This window comes from Rhea pennata, chromosome 25 (assembly GCF_028389875.1).
Source record: "Rhea pennata isolate bPtePen1 chromosome 25, bPtePen1.pri, whole genome shotgun sequence".
NCBI lineage: Eukaryota > Metazoa > Chordata > Aves > Rheiformes > Rheidae > Rhea > Rhea pennata.
Genome location: NC_084687.1, coordinates 3,051,341 through 3,063,937, shown reverse-complemented (window position 1 = coordinate 3,063,937; position 12,597 = coordinate 3,051,341). Strand labels below are relative to the sequence as shown.

The 12,597-nt window shown below is 40.4% G+C and overlaps 1 protein-coding gene across 4 annotated transcripts in view; it reads right to left on the bottom strand.

The window, feature by feature from the left end:
- KCTD20 (potassium channel tetramerization domain containing 20) overlaps positions 1 to 12,597 on the bottom strand; it is a 28,311-nt gene that overhangs the window by 13,487 nt on the left and 2,227 nt on the right. For 3 of the 4 annotated variants that reach the window (XM_062595258.1, XM_062595257.1, XM_062595259.1), the window contains one exon: positions 8,541 to 8,597. Coding sequence is in view for 1 of the 4 variants with exons in the window: in XM_062595256.1 (XP_062451240.1) it covers positions 3,535 to 3,545 (11 nt within the window). In the remaining 3 variants the exon portion in view is untranslated. Of the gene's footprint in view, positions 1 to 3,534; positions 3,597 to 8,540; positions 8,598 to 12,597 lie in introns of those variants that run through there. The other variant, XM_062595256.1, reaches the window with a different exon arrangement.

The following is a 12,597-nucleotide window of genomic DNA, read 5'->3' as shown; positions in this document are numbered from 1 at the left end:
GAGATAGCCAAGCTAGGAGCGTGCCGCGGGCTACGGCTTCACGATGCAGTTCACAACACAGATTTGGCAGTCCGAGGCCAGGCTCACCTAGCTGTACCAGCCCAGCACCACGGTTTTGTAAATTTGGCCTCTCACTTGTAGCAGTTGCTACTCTATTTACTTCCTCTCAGCTGGTCTAGTCTTGGCCATGCCAAATTTCTAACCCAGTAGGTCTGATGGTATGGAGCCTTTTGATAGATTGTCAGTTTAGATGGTTTTCTGGAAGAAGACTGTTTTTAAAGAACCACAGGGCAGGAACTTGGATAAGGAAAACACTACTCAAACTTGCTGCGATGAAAGATCATTTTGGCAAGTAGGCAGTAGTCCAATTTTCTAATTTTTGTAAAACCGTTACGTTTGCTTTCAATCGCCAGATGCATGCTTTCCCTCAGAGAGGGAAAGGAGGAAAAAAATGCTTCTGGTCAGCTAAGTTCAATGGCAATAAAATTTCCCCAGTCAGAGAAGCATTCCAGAGGGCTGTACAGAACAGAGTGAAATCCTACTATTAGAAACAAAGGCAAAAGCTACAAACTTTCTGCTCTACTAAAGACTGAGAACAGAGCTGGGGGGTCTCCTTCTGCAAATATGAAAGAAATGCACCGAAAACAGCAAGCTGGAATTTGCATAAATGAGATAAGGTTCAGACCCTGGGAATTTTGGTCCTAGCTTCTATCATTCTTTTTCTACTCAAAAAGAAGTCGACAAGTCCACATTGTCACTATTGCACTAGTTTACAGTGGAAAAAAGAGGCATATCTAGAGCAACAGCATAGGCATAAAATATATTGATTTTCTGCCTGTAAGTGGCACAATAGTTAAACAGAGGAAAAGTTAACTGTGTGTCAAAAATATACGGCAAAATTAAATTGACAGGTCTGAAGCTATTGTTATTGAAATATGTATCACAAACAAAATCATTTTCCAGTCTAGTACCTAGAATTACCTTCTTCGCCTGCCAGTGCCCAATGTAAATAAAGCTTTTGGAAGAAGTGTCCAGTATTTTCTCTTTCAAGAGAAAAGCCCTATTCTTTCCATGATTATCTTCTATCACATGCCTGCATCGTAACCTTGTTTTTTTTTTTCAGTTTGTCTTGTCATTACATGGTTCCAAGTCTACATGATTTTCCCTATAACACCTCACTTTGACTCTGGATACCTAACATAATGGTTTGCCATCAACCACCATAAATCACAAGCAGGAACTGTCTTTTATGCTCTGACATAACTTTTTTGACTCCTGCTTTTAAATTCTACTCCTGGTTTTTAGTGAAATTCTATAGCCTTAAAATATTTTAAGATTCAGAAGGTCTCATTAGCAAATTTTTTTTTAAAAATATTTTTTCCAGTTACCAAGTACAAATCTGGTTCTTCATCTACTGCTTCTCTTGAGCACAAGGCTTTTAGGAGAAATCAGTTATCTCCTCTTCCAGAAGGTGAAGTGCCATGTATGAAATGTCATATGAGAGCAGAAGCCAGTGTCACCAGGCTGCCCTGGGCACACATACCTTCTAGCATGGATTTGAGGAATGGATCGTATCAGAAGACCAATGCCCCATGCCACCATCTCTTGCAGCCTGCGTCCCCTCTCTGTGGTCAGAGCACCCGGATTTCTTAGCAAGTTGCACAGGGTGGGGTGGGGGGGGGAACAGAGATGGAAAAACATCGGCTTTATGGTAAGTGCAATATGAGACTTGGTCAGTCTCATGTTATCCACTCAGTGACACCTGTAGATGTGCCTCTATCTCAGACGTACAACATTAAAATGCATTTATCCAACCTGCAACAGAAAGAAAAACTACCTGGAGCCTTGAACATGCTTTTGTCATCCCTGCTAATGACAGTAGTTTCATTTTCTGTAGCAGACAGATATAACCAGACAAAAAAAGCGGTGACTTACAGGCTGAACCAGCACAGACACATTACAAAATGGTTTTCCCTTGTTATGAAATGGTTCTATCAATGTACACTGGATTCATTTTCCATCTGGCTTCAAATTATACATGGAAAATGATGTCTAGCAGGACTGATGCAATTCAGGACAGCTTAAAAATTCTGGCAAGAGAATGCAAGAAGGCTGATGAAATGCTTGATTGTTTTCTCCTATTCTGTGCATAGTGCTTCACTGTTAGCAAAGTTTGCAGACTTACACGTTTACTTGAGTCTTAACAAAAATCCACTGTTTCTACAAATGTAATCCCAAACTAGTCTGCAGTAGGGTTTTAATGATTTAACACTGCACATCTGCACCTTGATTTAAGGATCATAGTTTGCCAGATCCCTCTATAGCTGACAGTGCCTGGTTTACACGTTGAAAGCTAGCGCCAGCGCTAACAGCACCTACCCACAGCAATTCTCCACACTGACAGTTATCATTTCTTCTGCCAACCTGCAGTCAGCAAGACTAACACATGCAGAAAACCAGTTGAGATATATTGATTTTAAGCAACCCACTGCAGATTCTTCCAAAATAGGAAAGTTGCATCATGACAGGTTCTCATAAACTGGAATAGATTAACTGCATCCAGTAGCGTCCTACAACCGAGCTTCTCAGAAGGCAGCAAAATTTCTGAATAAGGCAACAGGTTAATGCTTTGACGGTGCTGTTTCCCTCTCCTAAGGCTCAAAGCCAAGCAACCTATGAAGGCTACATTCACTACGCATGCTATTGGTTTAAAAATCTGTCATCTGCAAAATGACATTTCCTGTATCTCATCCTTGTAAAAAGCATCCTAACACATATACAGTAATGGCAGCTTTGCTATAGCTGCCTAACTAAATTCAGTTAGCAATCTCAATACAGCTAGCCATGTCAATACAGAACACGCACCTCCTCTCTAGCCAGAAGGGTGAGGTACATGGATCTGACCACAGTAAGGAAAAAACCTAGTAAAAGATGAGTTGCTCATAATATAAGCAAGACCTTTTATCTACTACTAGAGACAAGAAAACAAATGTTTCCCTTCTAACACATAGAACAGCGAGCTACATACATACAGTTTGAGGGCAGGTGAGAGCCAAGTTACACTTTGTATTCACTTATGTTAGATAAACTTACAACTTCTTATACAAAAAGCTTCTTTAACAGGAGCAATAGCGTCAGACCGTTTTGCCTTGTATTCTCTGTTCCATCATTTACTGCAAAACTATAAAAGCTATCAGGAAAAAAAAATGTATTTCACTAATGTATAAAAACCTTATCCTGTTAGCATTTTAAAATGCTGTTTTCTCAGTTTTCCTTTGGCAATTGTATCTTTCCTGGTTTTAAATGCACATCAATTCCTATGTCTATACTATAGAAGCTAAGCAGTTCATTTCTGAGTTTTACAAAAAAAGCATAAGAACAGCAGTATCTCTGAGAAGACTCAAATCCCCAAGCCAAATACCTGCAGCAATCGGAATCACTGAACAGAAAGAAATCACTCACATTCCCTATGGTAACTCTGGAGCAAACCCTCTGCCAAGCACCCGCGCTGAAACAACACAACTCCTTACTTACTGTCGGCTCATATGTTCTCAGTGCTACCAGCAGCAGTATCCTGAAATCCTTCTTTAATAGAGGGGAAACACTAAGTCACAGCAAAGCTTCAGAGTTTAAACTGTTTGTGCAGCAATGGTCACGCCTCCAAAACCCAGATGTCTGATTCATGTAAATATTTCAGTTTAAAAGTCCTGTCATTTCCCTCCCCTCCAATGATTCATGAAAGGTTTACGTATAAAAATCGTTATGGCCACAGCTAACATTATTTTAAGCTAACACAGTCAGATTTCTCTCAAGAGAGAGACTTCTGGTTCAGCCTGCTTTTTCAGGAACAGTCCAACAGAAAAGGTGCAGTTTTATAAACCCTTGATGGTTCACGATTAAATACGCTCCTGTCGTCCACCTGCCACATATCCCTTAGGCAGGCAAAAAGGAATTAACTACCAAATTTTCCAGAGCACCTGAATATATATTTAACCACATGCATGTGAATTCCAGTGTCCAGAAGACCTTGAATTAGGGCCCAAACATAAATTTAGAATAACTGGGGATATCAAGTGGACTCTTTTTATGTCAGTGCTCCTGCAGATGCATTGCTAATGAGCCCCACATACAAACACCTGAGTCCCTCCAAGCTCTGACACCTCCGCACAGCACTGCAGAGACACTATCACATTTGGCCTGGGAATGTTACCCTTTATAGCTCAAATCTTAAATCAATACATTCTGTTGCACTTAAAGCTTCTCTAAGATATCTGGATTGCTCAGAGATGGCTCCAAATGCAATTTCACGGAACAACAGGATTAAATTCTTACTGCTTAATTTAATGGTAAAAATATATCATTTAACATGTAAATATAATTTGGGGAGGCATGAAACTATTTTTATCCTGACTGACGCCAGTGATAAAGTGCTTGTGTATACTGACACAAGTTTTAAAGTCTGAACATTACATAATATCTGATTATAGTAATGAAAGATACACTAAGAGATTCCAATATAACAAAATCAAATTGTCACTAATTTACTAAGTAACATGTTTGTCCTGTCCATAAGTATGATGTATTGCAAGCACTCAGTATTACCTTTGCTTTGGGGGCAAGATTTAGGTCTTTAAGGCCCAATCATCTGGTCTGTCTCTGGTAAAAAATACCTGTAAAACTACTGGGTACAGCTATCAATAAAACACCTGAAGCCTGTTAAGGAGGAAGGAGGACTATAAGGAAAAAGCAGCAGCCTCTAATCACTAGATGCATATTATCCCAAACAGGTGAGATGAGATATTAATATTTAGACCTATTAAAACCCCACACAGAGCACACAGGATGCTCAAGAGCAAGGTAGGCTGGTGCACTGTCAACACATTTCAGCACCATCGTATTTGCTTTTGGTACAGTAATTTCCCTGTGCCCTGATCCCCTTGAGATGAGGATCAGTATATTAAGAATTAGCATATTTTGAAATACACGACAGGTTTAATGAGTGGATTATTTTACAGTAGAAAATCACTGGAGGGAATATTCAAAATAAAACTCCTTTCCTCACTTACTGAGCCTTTTATTCCCTACTCGGTGTTGCTCAATGTTTCATCTACAACACAAAGCACTTACTCACTTTGACTCTTATTTTATAAAGGCTGCGAGCAACTTAAAACTCCACCTTCCTCCACTGGAAAGGATCCCAACAAGTAACTGCTAACTCATTCCCCACTCATCTGCTACAAGTCTAACTGCCATTCATTTTTAACCAATTACATGGCAGCAGCTTGAGAAAACTAACAACAGAAGGCAGAGTTTTGAAAGCCGAACGCTATCACTGTAGCTGTTCACTAAGGAAATCTCAGAATAACAGACAGTCAAGAAAAACAAGGAAACAGGATGTTGTTTAATGAAATGCAGTAAAAATTGAAAGCGTCCTGTCTTGAAAAAAAGGCTTTATCTATACACAGTCAGGAGCTCAGTGCTTATAAAGGCACCTGAATAAGCTCTGTTATGCCTACGCATCTCTCTGCCTGTTTTGAGGTCTAAAGGTAGGCTGGTACCATGAGGATGGGGAGAGCACTGGCCGCAGCTGGGCCATACTGGTATGAGATGCGCTCCTAACAGCAGCAGCACCGAGGAACAAGCCAAAGCTCAAGCTTCACAACCCAACACAGGAGTCAGGATAGGTCTTTAACTAACTTCGGTAGGAGATGGGATGGCATGGGATACCTGCCAGGATAATTATCTGGTATCTCCACCAGGCACTGGTGGATCTTACCGCAACCGCCATCAGGGCGAGCAGCTTGAAGTCAACTGACATGAACCTACAGCTATTTTGTCCAACGGCAGGTCTGGGACTCTTCCCCAGGAGCCAAGGCACGAGCTAAGTGGAGACTACACCAGTGCTGTTGGTAGAAACTATTGTCCAAATTCTCTAAATCAAGCCAACAGGTTCTTTAATGCATATTAAAACAAAGACAGTAACAAAAAGCAAAACAAACAAGGCCTATGTTAAAGAGTGGGGCAACATTAGCAAACTCCGCAAGTAATAATACAGTAATCTTGCACCGACGTAAACAGAGTTTTATTTAGCACAATTGCAGCTCTTCAGGAAAGCACATCTCTATTTTTGGAGAGGTAGCAGTATGGGCTAAAACTTCAGCTGGATAAAGCCAATCATTAGTGCTATGTCTATGTCAGCAGAGGATGCGATACCTTATTTTTAAGGGCTGAAAAACATCTTGCTCTAGATTTCAAAATAACTAAGGCTTACTAGCACATTGGCAAGACACCTCTTGCTTTGTTTACATGGCTGGATAAACATTTTACACGTCAAGCATAAATATAACTAAGACTTTCTGAGAATACTGCATTACATTATATGACTACTATTCTTTCACAAAAATATTTGGCTAGTATATGTTTCAACAAAATTAGCTAGCAACTGTAGCCATATTTTGTGGAAGTTTAAAAAAATAAAAGGGAAAATTCTACAAAAACAAAATTGAAAATGCAGAGATGATGCCTATTTCAACACATATAATGAGCTGTTTGTAAAGTAGAAAGGTGCCTATTTGGTCTCTGAACAGGGCTGCTCCTGGAAGTGGAAAGTTCTAAAATTGAAGTGTGTTTCAGAAAGTCCACTCCAGCTAATTTTTAATTTGACACTGCTCAAAATACAGCCTATTTTGTGAGTGTTTATCTCAAAGACAACCACTGAAAAAAATGCTAAGACTTTGGTTTTTTAATTAAAGAAAACATCTTCAAAATTGGTCTTTATGAAGAACACACTGCTCTTCTGCTGAATAACAAGATGGATTCACACATAAATTACCATTTTTCGGTATCAGAGCTTATATATAATTGTAAGAGATTTTTAATAAGACAGTTCTCCCAGCAGAGCCTGGGATTAAGCAGGGGGGCTAGTAATGTATAAAGAAGCTCTAACTCTTGGTTTTTGATTCAACCTAGAGCAGAAGGGACCAAAAACTGGATGTTTCAGAGTTCTTACAGAGACCTCATGAAATGAGTTTGATAGTTTCAGTCTAGTTGTCAACTAGGCACTGGAACTTTACAGGAAACCACCACCGCTGTGCAACCCTCTCAATGGCTAAATCCAGAGTCAAACTTGGAGTTACAGGCATGAAGGCTCAATACACTCAACACCAGTGGGCGAAGGCTCCTTCCAGCCTCTTCTGCTCTGCAGCAGGGCCCGCACCAAGGCACTGGGATGCCAATTGCCACGGTTCCAACTCTTACAGGGGATAAGTAAAGCCTTTAAGCCCCAGGGCTGTCAATCTGGCTGGACCAAGTTCACAAGAGGTTTTGTTCTGAACTGTTATTTTTAATTCAACTGCGACACTCTCCTAATTAAAGATAACACTGAGCGTCTGCAACATGCATGGTGTAAAGACTGCAGAACAGTTCATTTTCTGTACTGTTAAGTTTCATCTTTCAGAAATGCAACAGATCCACTACACTAGCAGTGAAGGGGTACGTCCCATGGTTGTCTGCGACATCTTTAGAACAGCGTTGGAATAACTTAACAGAGCAAGGACAGACACAGATACACTATAGCCCTGGCACATCAATGATTTTTCTGGGAAACAACTGAAAAAACAGCTTTGAAGAGCAGAGGCTCACCCCATGATCTTGGTGAAGAACATTTTGTAATAGCAACATCAGGCAGATGGGGTATCATTTAAATATAGCACAGCTCTAACACACTAAGCTCTCTGCAGCTTTATAATTAACAGTAAACAGAAATGCAGTTACTCACTGCTCTGTCCAACACTGGGTAACGTGCATAAGGGGACTGGTTTCACTCTAGTACCTCACACAGCACACTTGAGCAGTGGTAAACAGTTGGCATTGAGATGGTTAGCTTCAAGTCCGATAGCAAAGCTGCACGTAAAAATACTTCCTCACTGTCAAATGTGTTAATTTAGGCCTTTTTCAGTGCACCACATCATACAGCTCTGGGATGGGACTACCATCTACAGCAGGCAGGGAGCAATGACGCAAGGCTGAGTCACAGTAACCTTTTCAAACCACCGCAGCAGCCTGAACAGCATGTCTGACCTCAGCCTTACGTGCACATTTGAAGATACACACGCTGCTACAGGGAACAAGGCAGACATGGTGGAGTCCCAGATACAGGATCAGAGGTGAAAATAAGAAAGCTCCTATCCTACCTACTGTTCACAAATGACCAAGAAATTTGTACAATCGATATTTTTCTCCATTACTGCAGCATCAAAAATCAATGCCTCAAATAATACTAAAAAAGGTCTTAAATTTCGGTATGGTACCGCTTAACCCAGAGATAAACAGTACCAAGAGTAATATCTGAAACCTGTCTAGTCCACAATTACTCAAACATTGCTAAATAACACATCATAAAAATGGGTCTCATAGAAAATGGAAATTAACAAAAATGAGTGCTTTGCAAGGAGCCACTTCCCCTGACCGCCCTAGAAGCTTTGAGCTTTTGAATTGTTTTGTTTTAAAACCAAATTATTTAACAAATATACTTGAATCACCTGATTTGGAGATGACTGATTCATCTTATGGTTCTCCATATGTGCAACCTGGTCTATCTGAAAGGAAAAGGAACAGAGTCAATACTGCAGTAAATGTCTTTTAGAATAAAAAGATCATGCTCACATATAATTACAGAAATTATATTTATGTATCAAATTATCAAATCATAACAGCAAATCTATACTTACTGAAATTTAATAAACTGTTTCTTTCACCATTCTTCAGTTGCCCTCCTGAACAAAGTTACAGCAACTGGCAATAAACTCCAAACACTCCCAAAGACTACATCCCAACACATGCAGGAAGTCTTTTGCCTCTTATTTGTATTAAAGGTGTTTGCTATCATAAACTTCTACCTCCTGAGCCTGTATCAGTCACTAACACCTGATGAAGAGCAGTTATCAAAAAGCATTAGACTACAAGGAGGCTTTCAAATGTCTGCCAAAACATTCATATCAACGGATTAGGGAACTCATTCATAACTGTTAACTGCTACAGCAGATAATGTTCCAGGCTGTAGTAACCTTTGCAGTGGCTAGAGGTTATGTAATACCATGATTTTTAATCTGCTCATCTAGAGGAAGAAGAAATTAGCCCACTTTCACAAAGGTTAAAGCTTTCTTATCGTTTTCCTCCTTCATTTGTTCCAATTATGTTGATCTAGCAGATGGCATCAACGGCACAAACTGGAGAGACTTGTAAAACTCATACCTTTCATTTGCAGTCCTGCTAGAAACTCCTACAAAAACGCTACAGCCATTGCTGTAAAGCAGCTCAGAACAGTCTCTCTCCTCCTGCCTTTTCCCCCATTCTCCTCCTTAGCAGACTTTTCACTCCAGTTATGTTAAGGTATCAAAACCTACTGAGCAAGAATTGCAGTCACTGAAGCCACAAAACAGGTGCAGTTTCTTACAAATACCACTTCTAAAGTGTCAGTGATTATTAAACTGATAAAATCTGCTGTAGTTGGGGTGCGTCCTTAATCGAGACAGCTAATAGGACAATCTAAAACATAACATGGACTCACAGATTAATTTCAGGAAACATAGCCAGCTGTTGTCCTAGGAGACTGCAGCCACTGGGCTGGGATCCAAGAAATCCAGCTTTGCTTTCTGACCCGGAATTACTTTTACTGAGGAAACCCTTCATCTATAATATATGGCCTCACTATTTTTGCAGGCCTACTTTTTCAAAGCTATATAACCAAAACTTTTTGACAAAGAATATTACCAAACAGCAGTGAAAGCTAGTTATTATACATCATTTCTTACTGCAGTCACAAGAGCAAGCTGTCATCGGATCCGCATGCTCCTGCATTTCTCTGCTGTTACGAGCATTAAGCACATAGTTCTGTCCCACTGCTCCTACGGCCGCCAAGCTGTGCTTCCTTCTGAACATCCTCTCCTCCGATTCAATGGAATAAACGACTGCATCTCAACACGCAGGTTAAGGACATAGCGCTACTTTAGGAGGACTAATTGGCAATTGCATTCATTTTGCACTTCTTGCAACACGTGCTTTTGCCACCAAAAACAACCAGTTTCAATCATATTATTTCTGCATACCAGCTACAAATGCACGCCTAACACACAACTACACTAATTTCTGCTTTGATCCAATTTCACTTGCCCCACTTTTTTTTTTTTGCTTCTTTTGTCTATCTTGCTATTGTGTCCCACACAAATTTTTATTGTCAGAATGAACTGCTGACTAGTTTTCCAATCACTCCGATTGTTGGATACTTCTGACCTGTTCCAATTTAGAGCTCACAATTGAACCACAGCTGTAAGGATATTCTTATATTTGCTCATTTAGTAACAAAATCAATGGACTGACTGAACATTCCCACAGCTAGTAGCATTCAGTGGATTAGCACCACTTTTAACAGCTGCACATAACTACACTCTTGAGGGTTTTTTGAGGGCAAAAGCCAGAGAAAAAAGAATCCCACAGTCATTACATAAGAAATCGCTGTATGTTGAACTTCAGTGACTACAGCTAGTGTTCAATGCCTCTTCTAAGATTTACAGCCATTGATTTTGCTTCTGAATTTCATGCCCACCCTCATGAAACAGCAGCCTCATCAAAAGTCCTCTCTATTTACAAGCTCTGAAAAGTGAATATATGGGCCAAAAATATGGTCTCTGTTCAGGTCAGGGTTCTGCTCCATCAAAAGAGAAGAAATCATGACCACAAATTAGAATTTGAACAAGAGAGGGGAGGAGAAACTGTCCTGAATGCTGACAAATGCAGACATAGGCAAGGCAAGTCCTAGGATTTCTGCTACTTTCACCATCTGTAATTATTTCCTTGTAACAGATTCTTGAAACACGCATGTAAAAGCCCACTCTACCCTGTCTCTGTGGTTCTGCTACATTACAACCTAGCCTATTTTGGTCAACAGTCCTGCAAATGAATTGCAGTTCACACAGTTGCTGCAAATTAATTCCACTCACCAGGTCCCATGCATCCCAATCAAACTAGTTGGCTTTAAATCCCCACACACACTATTTCTAGGCCTGAGACTACACAGCACATTCCTGAACTCTGGTCTCTCGTTGTAACACCCTTCTCCAGGGAGCTGGGCATCCTTTGGCCCTGAAAACCATTGCTCCTCGGCCTCACCTCACATACTCACACATCCCAGAGCTCCATCTTAGCTGTGGCCCCCCAGGCCTCTCTTTTTGCCTATGCTAGGAAAAGCAAGGAGTCAGGCTGTGCCACAGAGATTGACCACAAGAATCTCTCATCTCAGAAAACAGCATGTTGCATATTCCCACTGCTAATCTGCATCCATGTGTGTTGCAGGCTGGATGGATTCCCTCCCAGAGATCATCCTTACATGCAGCAGTGGCTGCCTTCCCTTCCCCCAGGATAAAACAGCCTTAGGCATGCCCTATTTATCCCAAAGCACTCAGATTTGGATTCACCTAATCTGAGCTGCCTAGATTATGAGCCTTAGCTTCTCTGTACAGACATCAGTAAGAAATAAGCATACAAAGGCAATTCAGCTCATCAGAAAGCCAATGGGATCAACCTGGCCTATGGAAGCTGCAACTGAGGGATTTTTCAGAAATGGGAGGCTACTGAGTAGCCTCATACAGCAAGGTTGTCCAAGGCAACAACAAGTAGCTAGGAGAGACTGCACAGGAACATGCTATCTCAGGAGCTCCGCAAATTCTTTTCGCAAGAATTTGTGAAATGGACTGTTAACTGACTATTGAGTTGGCCTGTGATCACACAGTAATTTTCATAAAGCATTGCAACTTCATGATGCAATTATTAATAGAGCATTGCTGCTTCCAGCTGCTTTGCCAATATTCCATCATGGTCACAGCTTTTGGCAAAGGAGGCTAAGTTCTAGTTAGCTGTTGTAGAGCATAAAATTTATTACAAAGAGTGAAGTGCTATTTACCTTTCTCTATAGCTAGATTTTCAGGTATAGCTAGAAATATTATTTTTAAATGATCTTATACTCTGCTTCTTTTGACACCACTGTTACACTCTGAGCTAAACACTTGACTGCCCATGATGGATACATGTAATGAGTGCAAGTTGAGGTTAAATGACAAACACATCCTAGCATGCCCCAAACTTTGCATTGAAAGCATCAGCTAAAGCCAGACAGTTACTTCTCAAGACCTGTAAAGACAGACTGGATTGCTGAGGAAAGAGAAAGTTATAATAACCTTCACAGAAAACTAAAAGCAGGTAGCTAGGAAACCTGTCAGACTCCGAAGAGGCAAGATTGAACATGCTAAACATGTCACAAAGGCATGACAAGAAACTAGATTAAAACTAGATTATCAAAACAACTGAAGAAAGAGGGTTTCTCAATTCTAATGATTAAAAACAAATTTGGAGCCAGGATATAAGTGATTTTATATATATATATATACACACACACACACACACACATATATATATATATATATATGAGAGAGAGAGATAGAGCGAGTGAGGGAGAGAGAGAGCGTGCATATGCCAGGATTGCTGCATACAGGTCAGGTAAGGCTAACCTCAGTGCACAGAAAAAAATCAAAGCGGTTTATATTC